This window comes from Salmo trutta, chromosome 32, assembly GCF_901001165.1.
Source record: "Salmo trutta chromosome 32, fSalTru1.1, whole genome shotgun sequence".
Lineage (NCBI taxonomy): Eukaryota > Metazoa > Chordata > Actinopteri > Salmoniformes > Salmonidae > Salmo > Salmo trutta.
The window spans coordinates 25,301,915-25,319,835 of NC_042988.1; the positions used below are offsets into that span (position 1 = coordinate 25,301,915).

General features: G+C 43.0%; 1 protein-coding gene across 4 annotated transcripts in view; it reads left to right on the plus strand.

Annotated features, from left to right (window-relative positions):
• Positions 1–17,921, plus strand: part of LOC115171544 (nucleolar transcription factor 1) — a 33,090-nt gene that overhangs the window by 11,094 nt on the left and 4,075 nt on the right. For all 4 annotated transcript variants that reach the window (XM_029728473.1, XM_029728476.1, XM_029728474.1 and 1 more), the window contains 9 exons: positions 13,378–13,504; positions 13,642–13,752; positions 13,874–14,007; positions 14,122–14,263; positions 14,367–14,408; positions 16,837–16,935; positions 17,137–17,292; positions 17,514–17,660; positions 17,770–17,880. In XM_029728473.1, the coding sequence (XP_029584333.1) occupies positions 13,378–13,504; positions 13,642–13,752; positions 13,874–14,007; positions 14,122–14,263; positions 14,367–14,408; positions 16,837–16,935; positions 17,137–17,292; positions 17,514–17,660; positions 17,770–17,880 (1,069 nt within the window). The remainder of the gene's footprint in view (positions 1–13,377; positions 13,505–13,641; positions 13,753–13,873; positions 14,008–14,121; positions 14,264–14,366; positions 14,409–16,836; positions 16,936–17,136; positions 17,293–17,513; positions 17,661–17,769; positions 17,881–17,921) is intronic.

Below are 17,921 nucleotides of genomic sequence, written 5' to 3' on the forward strand. Positions count from 1 at the left end.
AGCTAGGCACTGCAGGACCTGGATTAACCTCCATATCACCAGAGGAGAAGTAGGATAAGGGTACGGCTAAAGGCTATACGAACTGGCCGTCTAGCACGTTCGGAACAGAGAGTAAAAGGAGCAGGTTTCTGGGCACGATAGCATAGATTCAAGGCATAGTGTACAGACAAAGGTAAGGTAGGATGTGTGTACATTGGAGGTAAACCTAGGCATTGAGTAATGATGAGAGAGATATAGTCTCTTGAGACGTTTAAACCAGGTGATGTCATCACATACGTAGGAGGTGGAACAACATGGTTGGTTAAGGCATATTGAGCAGGGCTAGAGGCTTTACAGTGAAATAAGACAGTAATCACTAACCAGGACAGTAATGGACAAGGCATATTAATATTAGAGAGAGGCATGCGTAGCCAGGTGAACATATGGGTCCAGTGAGTGGTTGGGCTGACTGGGGACACAGCGATTCAGACAGCAGGCCGATGCTAACAAGCTAACAGTTAGTAGGCCGGGGCTAAACAAGCTAACAGTTAGTAGGCCGGGGCTAAACAAGCTAGCAGTTAGCAGACCGGGGCTAAACAAGCTAGCAGTTAGCAGACCGGGGCTGGCAAGCTAGCAGTTAGCAGACCGGGGCTGGCAAGCTAGCAGTTAGCAGACCGGGGCTGGCAAGCTAGCAGTTGGCAGACCGGGGCTAGCAGTTGGCAGGCCGGGGCTAGCAGTTGGCAGGCCGGGGGCTAGCAGTTGGCAGGCCGGGGGCTAGCAGTTGGCAGGCCGGGGGCTAGCAGTTGGCAGGCCGGGGGCTAGCAGTTGGCAGGCCGGGGGCTAGCAGTTGGCAGGCCGGGGCTAGCAGTTGGCAGACCGGGGCAGGCGAGTCGCGATGGGGGTAAGTCTGTTTTTGCCTCTTCGTGCGGTGACGTCGATAGACCAGTCGTGGAATTAGTAGGGTTCCAAGTAGCTCTAGGTAGCTAGTAGGCCGCAGTTATCAGAATGGGCCTTCAGCGGACGTCGCACCTGAGGGTCCTGTTGGAATCGACAGGGAAGATTATGTCGGTATTCCAGTTGTAGAGGATCGGCGGGGTTCCATGCCCCGTACCGGCAGTAGAAGGGGTCCGGATATTGTAGCCCAGGAGTGCTAGCTTCAGGCTAATTGGTGCTTGCTCCGGGATGGAGACGCTAGCCAGGAGTAGTCACCCGGGATTGCGGTTAGCTAGTTGCGAAGATCCAGATGAAAATGTTCAGAATTTGCGGTAGGTATAAGACTATCATCTGCATATAAATGGATGAGAGAGCTTCCTACTGCCTGAGCTATGTTGTTGATGTAAATTGAGAAGAGCGTGGGGCCTAGGATCGAGCCTTGGGGAACTCCCTTGGTGACAGGCAGTGGCTGAGACAGCAGATTTTCTGACTTTTATACACTGCACTCTTTGAGAGAGGAAGTTAGCAAACCAGGCCAAAGACCCCTCAGAGACACCAATACTCCTTAGCCATCCCACAAGAATGGAATGGTCTACCGTATCAAAGCTTTGGCCAAGTCAATAAAAATCGCAGCACAACATTGCTTAGAATCAAGGGCAATTGTGACATCATTGAGGACCTTTTAAGATTGCAGTGACACATCCATAACCTGAGCTGAAACCAGATTGCATACCCGAGAGAATACTATAGACATCAAGAAAGCCAGTCAGTTGGGGCTTCCGGTGACGCAACTTAAGAAATGGCTGCCTAGTTTTTTGTACTGCACATCGGTTGGGTATTTCCCCCCCCCCTAAATTCAAGTATTTACTCAGAGCATTGTAATAACTTAACCTGGGAATTGAGAAAGCACACCGAGCTCTGGGCTCAAAACCCCCAGCGGCACCCCACCGAGATCAAAAGTAGTACAGTTCCTAAAATTCTCAGTCAAAGAGAAAGTCTTACATGCAAGCTGGAAAAAGCCTGTTAGCTTCCAAGGCCAACGAGTGTTCTTTGATCATGACTACGCGTTAGAGATACTGAAAAGAAGGAAAGAATACACCCCTATTAAGAAAGCACTTAAAGAGAAGGGTATACGCTTCCAAACACCATTCCCGACAAAAATGCAGGTATTTCTGGAAAATGGCCCGGTTACATACGAGCATGCAGACGAGGTGGCTGAGGATCTGAAGTCGAGAGGCATCCCAGTGGAGTATACCGCCAGGAGAAAGGTGATATCACCGGCGGAAATACTCAAGCAGGCTCTCCCATGGATCGTTATCGACAAGCAGAGCCATGGAGAAAAAGGGAAACCACCTCGGCGAGAGGACGTTCACATCCGAGAGAGACTCAGGCATTTCCAACGGGAAGATGGAAGACACTGAACCGGATTTAACAGAATTAATAGTTACCGCGAGCTGTTAAAACGTTGGGTTGTTACGGTTGACATTGCAATAGGTTAAATATCTCCCCTATTTTCCCCCAATGCTGAACAAGGGTGAGTAGCCAAAAGTATGTGTTCTTTATGAACACACTAAGTAGCGTCACGTTAACATATATATTAGCTAAGGATTAATTACACATTGACAACGGGGTGACAGAAGGGCATATCAAGGGGAGGATTCATGATATGCACGCATGACCGATATAGTTTTCACTTGTAATTAACCAATGTGTATAAGTGACGAAATAGGCGCCCTTATTATTTGAATTTTCAACAGGTCTTGTTTGTGACTACGTCACGCATTTTCATATCTGAGTGAGGGGCCCCTCCTGCGGACAGGCTCATCCCCTCAAACCCCAGAGGCAAGAGACAGTCCTCTGACATGGGAGTCCAAATACCTAAGTATTTTCCCACTTTGGTTTACTTTATTATCGTTCTTGATTTTTAGGCTCAAGATAAGCAGGCAGATATGGTGCACAGTTTTTTAAATTTACATCGATGCATCATCGGGAATTTAAGGTCATAAGTCTCAATGTAAACGGACTGGGGAGTGCCATCAAGAGAAGTAAGGTAATAGCAAAGATGAAATTGGAGAGAGTTGACATACTATTCTGGCAGGAAACTCACTTATCCACACCTGAACACGAAAAACTCAAGAAAATGGGATATAGGAATACTTTTTTTTTTCTTACAAAATGGGTAGAAGGAGAGTTGCTATCTTGATCCCAAATTCAGTTAATTTTGAGTTTATGTCAGAAATAAAAGACAAGGAGGGTAGATTTATACTTGTTAAATGTAAACTGGATAACAAGGAAGTTAAATTATTTAATGTATACGCACCCCCAGGGAGTGACATGGTCTTCTACGGGAGGGTGTTTGATTTAATTGCCACAGAATCCTCTGGCACTCTTATCTGTGGAGGGGATTTTAACACAATTTTAAACTCAAAATTGGACAGCACAAATCAAAATAGGAAAATGAGTCTAGTTGCGAAAAAGATCAATAGGATATTGCAGGATCTAGGAGTGCTCGATGTATGACGTGACACCCACAAGACCGATAAGGAATATACTTTTTACTCAGCCCGCCACACTGAATACTCCAGGTTAGACTATTTTTTTCATGTACAGTGCAGATAGACACAGGCTTAAGGATTGTAGGATCGGGCAGAGCGACTTATCATATCATAATGGAGTTTACCTTACTCTACACCTTGATAGCAAACCAAGAAATACTCTGTGGAGACTTAATACAAGCATGCTGAATGATCCGGCATTCAAGGAATCAATACAGACAGAATTGAACATCTATCTGGAGAATAACGATAACGGGGAAGTATCTCCTGCTACATTGTGGGATGCAGCTAAGGTGGTTATTAGAGGAAAGATCATAGCCACATCATCTCTCAAGAAAAAGGATTAAAGCACAGAAACTGCTGAAATTACAGGAAACACTAAGAAATTTAGAACGATCTCATAGTCAATACAAAGATCCTTTTATATTACGAGAGATACAAAAGGTAAAACAGGAAATTGACTTAGAGAAGAAGTAGAGAAAAAGCTCAGGTTCCTGAAACAACGATATTATGAAGCAGGCTCAAAGGCAACCAAATTACTAGCATGGAGACTCAGGATACAACAAGCACAGAATACCATTTTCAAAATAAAAGACCCCAAAACAAAGATCACATGCAAATTAGATGAAATACAGAATGCATTTGAATCATATTACATACATCTGTACAAGCAACCAGAGAAGGCAAATGCACAGACAATAGAGCATTTTTTGAACTCACTTGATCTCCCCTCAATTGGGACAGAGCAAAATGATAGACTAACTTTAGAAATATCCACCGAAGAAATTAATAAAGCAATATCTCAACTAAAAGTAAACAAGTCTCCAGGCACTGATGGCTTCCCTTCAGAATGGTTCAAGACCTTCAGAGAACAACTAACACCTCTACTTCAGGCCTGTTTTAACTGGACTCTGCGGGAGGGGGTCTCCCACCGTCATGGAGAGAGGCCATCATATCTGTAATCCCAAAAGAGGGTAAAGATAAAAAGGAATGCAGTTCATATAGACCTATCGCAATTCTTAACACGGATTATAAACTATATGCATCAATAATAGCCAAAAGAATGGAGAACATAATCCCAGAATTGATTGACGGAGATCAAAATGGTTTCATACAAAATAGGCAGATACAGGACAATATAAGGAGAACACTACATGTCATGGACCACATTACTCAAAATAAGACAAGTGCAATATTAATCAGTCTAGATGCAGAAAAAGCATTTGATTCAGTGGGATGGGATTACCTATTCCAAGTTATGGAAAGATTTGGTTTCAACAAAGAAGTGATACAGTGCATCAAAACACTGTATTTGTGTCCGACTGCTAGAATAAAGATAAATGGTCATTTGTCACGAACGATAAAATTAGAGCGAGGGGCAAGACAAGGCTGTAATCTTTCACCCACGCTCTCCTTCTCCTTGTACCTCAAAACTTTTAGCACAGGCAATAAGACCAGACCCAATATTAGAGGGAATAACAATAACAAGCAGTGAACATAAGATGACGTTCTGTTATTCCTTAAAGACCCAGGCTCAAGTGTACCTAGATTGATGGATGTTTTACAAACATTTGGAACATATTCAGGGTATGTGCTTAACTTACACAAGACCCAAGCCCTAGTATATAATTATACCCCACAGGAAGAGCTGAAGAGTAGGTATAACTTCCACTGGACTTCTTCATCCATTAAATGTCTTGGAGTATATCTACCAAAAGATACACCCAAACTTTATTGCATGAATTACGATCACATCAACAAGAAAATAAATGATGACCTAGACAGGTGGAATTCTCTTCCCTTAGATCTTAGTAGTAGAATTGAAACAATCAAAATGAACATCCTGCCGAGGTTACTGTATTTGTTCCAATCACTGCCCATAGAAATCCCGCCTAAACAGTTTAGAGAATGGGATAAACGGATATCAAGGTTTATTGGGAACAGTAAGAGACCAAGAATTAGATATACAACATTACAATTACCAAACAACTGTGGGGGTATGGCCTTACCAAACCTAAAAGATGATTATGTGTCAGCCCAACTGAGACCTCTGTGTTGGTGCAATTCAGAATACGAATCCAAATGGAAAGACATGGAGACTACTTTGACAGAGACACCCATACAGTCAGTTTTGGGAAATAAGGACATGGTAATAGAAATATACAGTAGACAAAATCAGTGGATTAATTTCTCTCTGAAGACATGGTTTAGGATAGTTAAGCAAAATAAATTAGACAGAGAGCTCAAACTGCTGAGTTGGCCCGCATACGACCCCAGCTTCATCCCTGCAACTCAGGACAGCAGATTTAAACAATGGACGCAGAAAGGCATCACATCATTCAGTACAATTATAAGGAATGGGGACCTAGATAACTTCCAGGACCTAAGTAAAAAACATGGCTTGGATAAACAAGATTTTTACAGATACCTACAAGTTCGACACTATTTCTTAAGGGAGATAAAAGTGACTGACCCTCGAGCACCTCCAAAATTAATCCAAGTATTCACTAATGCATACAACTTGGGGAGTAACAAAAAAACTATCTCAAATCTCTACTTGGGTATTCAATCCTCAAAGAAATATTCTACAAACTATATTAAAAATAAATGGGAGGAGGAACTTAACATTGAAATAACTGATGAAACATGGTTGAACATATTACAGACTCAACAAAGCGCCACCAACTCAAGGTCATGGAGAGAATTCTGTTGGAAGAATATTGTACGTTTCTACATAACACCTAAACTGAAATCAAAACAGACTGGCTCCCTACATCCTTGTTGGAGAGAATGCGGCCTATCAAGGGTGGATCACTCTCATATCTTTTGGACTTGCCCCGCAATTGAAACCTACTGGGGAGAAATAAGATCTAACATTGGAAAAATAATGGGATTTGACATAGAACAAACATTATTTTCTTTGTACTTGGGTGAAATACCTGATAACTTACACAATAGAGAAAAGTACCTCTTGAAGGTCCTACTGGAAGCCAGTAAAAAGGCTATCACTAGGAAATGGCTACAAAAAGACCCTCCCACAGTGACACAATCAAATCAAATCAAATCAAATCAAATTTATTTATATAGCCCTTCGTACATCAGCTGAAATCTCAAAGTGCTGTACAGAAACCCAGCCTAAAACCCCAAACAGCAAGCAATGCATGTGAAAGAAGCACGGTGGCTGGGAAAAACTCCCTAGGAAAAACTCCTGAGAAAGGCCAAAAACCTAGGAAGAAACCTAGAGAGGAACCAGGCTATGAGGGGTGGCCAGTCCTCTTCTGGCTGTGCCGGGTGGATATTATAACAGAACATAGTCAAGATGTTAAAATGTTCGTAAATGACCAGCATGGTCAAATAATAATAATCATAGTAATTGTCGAGGGTGCAACAAGCACGTCCGGTGAACAGGTCAGGGTTCCGTAGCCGCAGGCAGAACAGTTGAAACTGGAGCAGCAGCATGGCCAGGTGGACTGGGGACAGCAAGGAGTCATCATGCCAGGTAGTCCTAGGGCTCAGGTCCTCCGAGAGAAAGAAAGAAAGAAAGAAAGAGAGAATTAGAGAGAGCATATTTACATTCACACAGGACACCGGATAAGACAAGAGAATACTCCAGATGTAACAGACTGACCCTAGCCCCCCGACACATAAACTACTGCAGCATAAATACTGGAGGCTGAGACAGGAGGGATCAGAAGACACTGTGGCCCCATCCGATGATACCCCCGGACAGGGCCAAACAGGCAGGATATAACCCCACCCACTTTGCCAAAGCACAGCCCCCCACACCACTAGAGGGATATCTACAACCACCAACTTACCGTCCGAAGACAAGGCCGAGTATAGCCCACAAAGATGTCCGCCACGGCACAACCCAAGGGGGGGGCGCCAACCCAGACAGGAAGACCACGTCAGTGGCTCAACCTACTCAAGTGACGCACCCCTCCCATGGACGGCATGGAAGAACACCAGTAAGTCAGTGACTCAGCCCCTGTAAAAGGGTTAGAGGCAGAGAATCCCAGTGGGAAGAGGGGAACCGACAAGGCAGAGACAGCAAGGGCGGTTCGTTGCTCCAGCCTTTCCGTTCACCTTCACACCCCTGGGCCAGACTATACTTAATCATAGGACCTACTGAAGAGATAAGTCTTCAGTAAAGACTTAAAGGTTGAGACTGAGTCTGCGTCTCTCACATGGGTAGGCAGACCATTCCATAAAAATGGAGCTCTATAGGAGAAAGCCCTACCTCCAGCCGTTTGCTTAGAAATTCTAGGGACAATTAGGAGGCCTGCGTCTTGTGACCGTAGCGTACGTGTAGGTATGTACGGCAGGACCAAATCGGAAAGATAGGTAGGAGCAAGCCCATGTAATGCTTTGTAGGTTAGCAGTAAAACCTTGAAATCAGCCCTTGCCTTAACAGGAAGCCAGTGTAGGGAAGCTAGCACTGGAGTAATATGATCAAATTTTTTGGTTCTAGTCAGGATTCTAGCAGCCGTATTTAGCACTAACTGAAGTTTGTTTAGTGCTTTATCCGGGTAGCCGGAAAGTAGAGCATTGCAGTAGTCGAGCCTAGATGGATAGACATTGAAAGAGAAATACACCAGATGGCGCGAATGACCTTTGCTTTAAGAACACAAAAGGAGAGAGGTCAGGAATACTGGGAAAAATGGGTTTCGTACTTGGAAAAGGTCTAATTCAAAGATGTCAATGTAACTAATATGATTAAGGTATGACGTGCACTATAACTGCCAGATCTTTTTTATTGTTCTTTTTATTTTTACTTTATTTGTACGTTCTTTGTGTTCCTACAATAAAAACAAAGTATAAAAAAAAATAAAGCCAGTCAGTTGATTATAGTTTTTCCAACCCTTTTGATACAGGGCCAAATAGAAATAGGCCTATAACAGTTCGGATCAGATTGATCTACCCCTTTAAATAAAGGATGAACCGTGGCTGCCTTCCAAGCAATGCGAACCTCCCCAGATAGGAGAGACTGGTTAAAAGTTCAAAGATAGGCTTGGCGATGATAGGGGCAGCAGCCTTAAAGAATAAAGGGTCAAAACCATCTGACCCAGATGTTTTTTTGGGGTCAAGTTTAAGGAGCTCCTTTAGCACCTCGGGCTCCGTGACTGCCTGCATGGAGAAACTTTGAAGTGGGGCAGAGGAAAAAGAGGAAGAAGCATCAGAGATAGTCGCATTAGAAGGGGTGGGAGATGAGGAAATGTTGGACAGGCAGTGAGGCATGGCTGAGTCATAGGAATCCTGACTTAATGAAGTGGTGATTAAAGAGCTCCGCCATGTGCTTCTTGTCAGTAACAACCACATCATCAACATTAAGGGACATGGGCAGCTGTGAGGAGGAGGGTTTATTCTCCAGGTCTTTAACTGTTTTCCAGAACTTCTTGGGGTTAGACCCACAGAGAGAACTGCTCCTTAAAGTAACTAACTTTGGCCTTCCGGATAGCCTGAATGCACTTATTTCTCATTTGCCTGAACGAGAGCCCGTCAGCCTGAGTATGCGTGTGTCGAGCATTTCGCCTAATGCAATTCTTGAGGTGGAGTAACTGCAAGATCACGGTCGAACCAGGGGCTGAACCTGTTTTTAATTCTAATTTTTTTGTGTGCGTGTTTAACAATACCACTGAAAATATAAAAAAAAGGTCCAAGTTTCTTCGACAGGGGATAAAGCTAAAACTATACCATTTTAGGGCTAGTTCATGAAGGAAGACTTGCTCATTTAAAGTTGTTTTTTTTAGCAAGCGTCTATGACACATCAGGACAGGTTGTTTCACTGACCAGCCATTATGAACACAGGCTGTAAAACAGTGTTCATTAAGGTCATTACAGAAAACACCAGATTGATACCGATCAGGATTATTTGTGAGGATAACACTGAGGAGAGTAGCCTTTTCTGGATGTTTGGAGTCATACTTTGTGGGATTGGTAATAATCTGAGAAAGATTTAGGGAGTCTCATTGCTTTAGGACATGGTCAGGTGGTTTAAGCATGTCTAAGGGCAGTTAGTAGGGTACAGGCCGGTGCTGATGGAGGACGATAGCACCCAGCAACAGTCAACAAAAGCTATTAGAAGGTTTTAATGCTTAAAACCAGCAAATCAAATTGTTTGGAGACAGACTTGGTGGAGACAACCAAGCACTGAAGGTGATCCTTGGTAAAGATTGCCACTCCCCACACAAGCGTCCCACCCCTGGTACACCCTATCAACAGCAGGTGAAATATCAAGGGCGCCAAATTTGATAATAATAATTCAAATAATTCAAATTTCTCAAACATACAACTACCTTACACCCTTTGAAAGATAAACATCTCCTTAATCTAACCACGTTGTCCGATTTCAAAAAGGCTTTACGGCGAAAGCATACAGTTAGATTATGTTAGGACAGTACATTGAAAATAGCTGTGTGTAATGTTTTGTCAATGCAAAGACAGGCGTCACCAAAAGCAGAAAACCAGCTAAAATTATGCACTAACCTTTGACAATCTTCATCAGATGACACTCCTAGGACATTATGTTAGACAATACATGCATTTTTTTGTTCTATCAAGTTCATATTTATATCCAAAAACAGCATTTTACAATGGTGTTGATGTTGAGAAAATATTTTCCCTCCAATACCGCCAGTCAATCAGCACAACAAATTAAATAATTACTATTCGAAACCATTGGTAAAATATTATATTGTCATTCAAAGAATTATAGATTAACATCTTGTGAACGCAACCACATTGCCAGATTTAAAAATAACTTTACTGGGAAATCGGCGCCATGTTGGAGAGATCTAAAATCAAAAATACTATGTAAATATTCCCATACCTTTTGATTATCTTCATCAGAAAGCACCTCCAGGAATCCCAGGTCCATAACAAATGTAGTTTTGTTCGAAAAAGCTCATAATTTATGTCCAAAAAGCTCCGTGTTGTTAGCGCGTCCTGTAGGCTACTCAAAAACATGAACGTCGCCCGCCGGACTTGTCTTCACCAAAAAGGGGGAAAAAAAATATTTACGTTTGTTCAAACATGTCAAACGTTGTATAGCATAAATCATTAGGGCCTTTTTCAATCAGAACTTCAATAATATTCAAGGCGGACGATTGCATTCTCTTTTAAAACGTATTGGAACGAGAGTACCCAAACATGCACTCGCGCGCAGTATAGGCCATCCGCTTATGACCAACTTAACTGACCGAACGAGAGGCCTGGTTTCACAGTAGAAGACTCAAATCACTTTGTAAAGACTGTTGACATCTAGTGGATGGCGTAGGAAGTGCTAAATGATGAATAAGTCACTGTGTGTTTCAATGGCATAGGCTTAAAAGTAATTCAACACATCAGATATCCACTTCCTGTTAGAATTTGTCTCAGGGTTTTGACTGCCATATGAGTTCTGTTATACTTACAGACACCATTCAAACAGTTTTAGAAAATTCAGAGTGTTTTCTATCCAAATCTATTAATAATATGCATATCCTAGTTTCATTGTTTATAACCCCTGTCTCTTCACAGGGGCGGGTCACTGATCAAGCAGGGCACTTTCCTTATGAAAACCCAATTCTCTCAATTGGAAGCTAGAATTACATTTAATCTCCTAACAAACAATTTCAATATCAAACATTTCAATTGCTTAACAATTCCATGTGACTCTGATAACTAGAGTGTGTAGACTTTCCCAGGTACAGTTTGTCATCCTGTCTGATAATGTCTCAGATGACAACCGAACTGACATCATACTCATTAAGTTCCAACGCATATTTCCTACTGGTTCTATTACCAAAATATGGTTCCTTTACCCCATTTGTTTGATGTTCCCAGACTCTCTATATTTAACAAAGGCTATTCAACAGTCCTTCAGTAGGGTCAGAAAGAGAGGGGAAGGGAGAAAGGTATTTATGGGGGGTCATAAACCTTACCCACAGGCTAACGTCATGACACAACAAAACTCAGAAATAGTATTATACATCTTCACTTACCTTTGCTGATCTTCGTCGGAATGCACTCCCAGGACTCCCACGTTCACAAGAAATGTTCGTTTTGTTCGATAAACTCCATATTTATGTCCAAATACCTCCGTTTTGTTCGCGCATTCAGATCACTATTCCAAAGGCATAATGCGCGAGCGCAAAACCCGAGACAAAAAGTCAAATAGTTCCATTACCATTCGTAGAAACATGTCAAACGATGTTTACAATCAATCCTTAGGGTCCTTTTAACATAAATCTTCAATAATATTCCATCCGGACAATAGCGTATTCATTACAGAGGAAAACGAAGGAACCGAGCGCCTGTGTGCCGTGCAGTAAACAACTCATTGGTCCCAGGCTTGAGACAGCTCTTATTCTCTCCCCAGTAACAGTAGAAGCATGAAACAAGGTTATCTAGTGGAAGCCTTTGGAAGTGCAAACTGACCCCACAGACACTGTAGTTTGGATAGGCAATGACTTGAAAAACTACAAACCACTTCCTGGTTGGATTCTTTCTCAGGTTTTTGCCTGCCATATGAGTTCTGTTATACTCACAGACATCATTCAAACAATTTTAGAAACTTCAGTGTTTTCTATCCAAATCTACTAATAACATGCATATCCTACCTTCTGAGCCCGAGTAGCAGGCAGTTTAATTTGGGCACGTTATTCATCTGAATTTCCGAAACTGCCCCCTGTCACTTAACGTGCAGAGAACCCAGGCTTTTACGAGAGCAGAAATCAGTAAAGCAGATAGCAGAGCACAAGTCAGAATTGGGGCTAGCAACAGTAGATGGGCTAGGGTGTACATGCACATTTTCAGATGTCATCAAGGCACGGCATATTACAGGGAGAGCTCTGCAGTGCTGATTTATGACATCTGAATGTGCATCAGATGGCAACAAGATCCTATTGTACAGCAATTTCATCAGGTAACATGAATACAAAGCCGGCAAGAGGTGGTTAGAATAGGATGGAAGGTCAAAAGTCGGTGTAACCAATAGAGTCAGAGTCCCGAGTGTGGGAACAAACAGTCTGTCCCACGGTTTGGTAAAGAAAGTTTGTAGTCAACAAAGCATGCAGGAGTCATGAGGCAAATAGAAAAATGCACAAGAAAAAAATAAGCCATTGTAAGTTCAGATTAACTCGCCCCAACAGTGCGTGTGTGCTGGAGGTGAGCGGAAGCTCGGGAAAGAGGGGAGTGTGGTGGGGGTACCTGTACCAGACAGGGGGAGATGGGACAGGGCAGACGGTGAACAGATCGCCAGGTGAAATCCAAGCAGCATTGCAGCAGGCAATGGGAGTAGGTGTCACACCCACTTGGGAGAAGCTTTTATTTCTGGAGGCAGATTTCTTGTAGAAAATGCTAGTGAAGGGTCTTTGAACAGCAGGAGGGGGCTTCAAAGGGCGCTTCAAAGATTCCTACCACTTGTTGGGCCCAAAGGCCTTGACACCCTTTACTTCACACCTCAGTGCTAATTGAAGTTGTATTTGGTCTGTCCTTGTAAGCCTGGCAGCCTTAACTCAGCATTCAGTCCCCATAAAGTAAAATATCATTGTAATGTACTTTTTTAATCTTTTTTTTTCTTCTTGGCTTTCAAAATAGCATCAGACCAAACACTACTCACTCAGTTCCAGGTTGGACGGTATCCTCAGGTCTCTGCTGTTCGTTTGCTAGAGCACCCTCCGTATAGCTTGGAAAAAGGAAACCTTGGTAGCAGTAATCTCTCCTGTTAATTTTGGTCAAAATTAGGTTTTAGGTTCGAAGACCATGCTGTGGAGGGTAGCATCCTGCATTATGTCCCTGCCGAAAAATCAAAGTTTATCTAACTCCAAGTCTATCCTTTTGTAAAAAAAAACATGTTGAAAAATGTGAGAGCTCACATGCAGCTGTCTCTATCTCTCACAGTAGTCATTGGGTTTCTGTGTGACTATAGGGAGGACCATCCCGACCTGGTGGAGAGCATGGCAAAGAAAGGTTCTAATGTGCCAGAGAAACCCAGGACGCCTCAGCAGCTATGGTACAGTCACGAGAAGAAGGCCTTCCTCAAAACACACGCAGACGTGAGTTACGCTTTTCAGGACCGTTTGTTAGCACCTACAAAAACACAATGTTCACACTCAATGCTAAAATGCTAAAGTTGAACTATGTCCATCTGAAGCAACGTATATGTTCTTGAATCTATAATATCTGTTACTAGGCGACCACCAAAGACATTAAAGACAGTCTTGGGAAGCAGTGGACACAGCTGTCAGACAAAAAGAGACTCAAGTGGATTGCCAAGTCCCTGGAGATGCACAAAGCATATGAGGTGAGAGCATCCTCAAATATGAGGCACAAGACTCTGAAGATGGCCAAATTACTGCCTGACTTGGGTATTTCCAAGAGGGTTAATTGATTTTTAACCCGTGACCCCTGTTTGTTTTCCACAGGAGGTGATGAAGGGCTTCATTGAGACTCACCCAGAGCTCAACATGAGCAACGAGGACATCGTCAAGTCCACCCTCACCAAGGCTGAGAGACATCTGAAGGACAAATCTGATGGCAGGCCAGACAAACCACCCCCGTGAGTACTAATCCCCACCAGCACACTTTTAATCTCACCACTGGGTGATCACACTGTTAACTGGACATGGTGATGAGGGTTGTGACCATGTTGTGTATTATGTGTGTGTTTTAGGAATGGTTACTCCATGTTCTGTGCTGAGTTGATGTCCAGTATGAAGGACGTGCCCAGTACAGAGCGCATGGTCATGTGCAGCCAGCAGTGGAAGCTGCTGAAACAGAACGAGAAGGACGGCTACCAGAAACGCTGCGAGCAGGTCTGTACTTCACTAGCAGGTGGACTGTTCACTCCAATGTTGACTTTTTGGACATACTGTCAGAAGTCTTAAGTGCTCAAGTTTTCACAATTCTGTTTTTCAGAGAAAGAAAGAATACGAAGTCGAGATGAACCGGTTTCTTTGTGTAAGTTTGTTTTTCTACATATATGTGTGGGTCTATATACAGTTGAAGTCGGAAGTTTACATATACGGAACCCAAACCCGCTGCGCGCGTGTGCCATCGTGCATAAATTTATTTTGTCCCCCCACACCAAACGTGATCATGACACGCAGGTTAAAATATCAAAACAAACTCTGAACCAATTACATTAATTTGGGGACAGGTCGAAAAGCATTAAACATGTATGGCAATTTAGCTAGCTTGCACTTTCTAGCTAATTTGTCCTCTTTAGCTAGCTTGCTGTTGCTAGCTAATTTGTCCTGGGATATAAACATTGAGTTGTTATTTTACCAGAAATGCACAAGGTCCTCTACTCCGACAATTAATCCACACATAAAATGGTCAACCGAATCGTTTCTAGTCATCTCTCCTCCTTCCAGGCTTTTTCATCTTTGAACTTATATGTTGATTGGCATCTAAACTTTAATAGTATTACCATGACGACCGGCAACACAGTTCGTCTTTCAATCACCCACGTGGGTGTAACCAATGAGGAGAAGGCACTTGGGTACCTGCTTCTATAAACCAACGAGGAGATGGGAGATGCAGGACTTGCAGTGTGATTTGCGTCAGAAATAGAAAGGACTTCTATTTTAGCCCTTGGGCAACGCAGACGCGCGTGAGCAGTGTGGGTGCAATAATTGAATAACATAGATTTCTAAATTTATTTTCGCGCATCGCGCACGCGATGCTTGCGGTGTAGTCAGGGTATTAGGTTGGAGTCATTAAAACTCGTTTTTCAACCACTCCACAAATTTCTTGTTAACAAACTATAGTTTTGGCAAGTCGGTTAGGACATCTACTTTGTGCATGACACAAGTCATTTTCCAACAATTGTTTACAGACAGATTATTTCACTTATAATTCACTGTATCACAATTCCAGTGGGTCAGAAGTTTACATACACTAAGTTGATTGTGCCTTTAAACAGCTTGGAGAATTCCAGAAAATGATGTCATGGCTTTAGAAGCTTCTGATAGGCTAATTGACCTCATTTTAGTCAATTGGAGGTTTACCTGTGAATGTATTTCAAGGCCTACCTTCAAACTCAGTGCCTCTTTGCTTGACATCATCGGAATATCAAAAGAAATCAGCCAAGACCTCAGAAAAAAATGTGTAGACCTTCACAAGTCTGGTTCATCCTTGGGAGCAATTTCCAAACGCCTGCAGGTACCACATTCATCTGTACAGACAATAGTACGCAAGTATAAACACGATGGGACCACGGAGCCATCAAACCGCTCAGGAAGGAGACGCGTTCTGTCTCCTAGAGATGAACATACTTTGGTGCGAAAAATGCAAATCAATTCTAGAACAACAGCAATGGACCTTGTGAAGATGCTGGAGGAAATGAGTACAAATGTATCTATATCCACAGTAAAAAAAAAAAAGTCCTATATCGACATAAGCTGAAAGGCCGCTCAGCAAGGAAGAAGCCACTGCTCCAAAACCGCTATAAAAAAGCCAGACTACGGTTTGCAACTGCACATGGGGACAAAGATCGTACTTTTTGGAGAAATGTCCTCTGGTCTGATGACACAAAAATAGAACTGTTTGGCCATAATGACCATCGTTATGTTTGGAGGAAAAAGGAGGAGGATTGCAAGCCGAAGAACACCATCCCAACCGTGAAGCACGGGGGTGGCAGCATGATTTTGTGGGGGTGCTTTGCTGCAGGAGGGACTGGTGCACTTCACAAAATAGATGGAATCATGACGATGGAAAATTATGTGGACATATATATTGAAGCAACATCTCAAGACATCAGTCAGGAAGTTAACGCTTGGTTGCAAATGGGTCTTCCAAATCGACAATGACCCCAAGCATACTTCCAAAGTTGTGGCAAAATGGCTTAAGGACAACAAAGTCAAGGTATTGGAGTGGCCATCACAAAGCCCTGACCTCAATCCTATAGAATTTGTGGGTAGAACTGAAAAAGCGTGTGCGAGCAAGGAGGCCTACAAACCTGACTCAGTTACAGCAGCTCTGTCAGGAGGAATGGGCCAAAATTCACCCAACTTATTGTGGGAAGCTTATGGAAGGCTATCCAAAACATTTGACCCAAGTTAAACAATTTAAAGGCAATGCTACCAAATACTAATTGAGTGTATGTAAACTTCTGACCCACTGGGAATGTGATGAAAGAAATAAAAGCTGAAATAAATAATTATCTCTACTATTATTCTGATATTTCACATTCTTAAAATTAAGTGGTGATCCTAACTGACCTAAGACAGGGAATTGTTACTAGGATTAAATGTCAGGAATTGTGAAAAACTGAGTTTAAATGTATTTGGCTAAGGTGTATGTAAACATCTGACTTCAACTCTATCTAGTGAATGAGAGCAGAGGCAGTATGTATGTTATTTACTCAGTGTCTGTCTGTCTGCAGAGTATATCAGAGGAGGAGCAGCAGCGTGTGCTGGGGGAGCAGAAGATGATTGGCTTTAAGAAGGGCAGCGGGGGCAGCAAAAAGAAGAGCAGAGCAAAGGTAAGTCCCACAATGCGTCAGTATCACTCACCTCATCAGCTCCACATATTTCACAATTAAAATCATAAGGAAGTATGAAATGGAGATGACTAATTTTGTCAATCTCAGACAAAATAGATATTGACTGTAGTATGCATTATCTCAGAGGGGATCAATAAAGTTGTATTGAATTGAAAAAAGCTCCCATCGCTTAAATTGCAGCCTAGCCCAGAGAAGCCCAAAAGGCCCATCTCGGCCATGTTCATCTTCTCTGAAGAGAAACGTCCCAAGCTGCAGCAAGAGCGACCAGACCTGTCTGACAGTGAGCTCACCAGGCTGCTGGCACGCATGTGGAACGAGCTCTCAGATAAGAAAAAGGTACACACACCAGTTTAATACACACTACCATAGTGCAGCTGAGGGAGTGTTCTGAGCAGTAAGATGCAGTATATAAATATCTATGGTACAGAATAAATGCAGTACAATGCATGACCGCATCAATTAAATGGCATCGGCTTGTGTCGATGAAAGGGGATTTCTGGTTTCAGCCTCTACCTGTGATTGTTAGCTAACTAACTGATGTTGTTTTCCCCCTGTAGGAGAAGTACAAGCGCCTTGAGACGGTCCTGAAGGCAGAGTCTGTGAAGAAGGGACACGAGGAGCGCAGCCGGCTGCCAGACACCCCCAAGACTGCACAGGACATCTGGCAGCAGAGCGTCATAGGAGACTACCTGGCCAGGTTCAAGGTGGGTGACACAACTATGGCCTTGGATCAGGACTGCCTTTTTAAAGCATGTCAGCTCCTCCTTCCACTCTTGTCCTGACTATCTACCTCATTCCTCCTGTGCTTTACAGACCGACCGGCCAAAAGCCCAGAAAGCCATGGAAGCCACTTGGAACACCATGGAGAAGAAGGAGAAGATCATGTGGATCAAGAAGGCAGCTGAGGACCAGAAACGATACGAGGTAAGTGGAATCCAGTGTGTCTGAAAGGCAGAGGCCCCAGA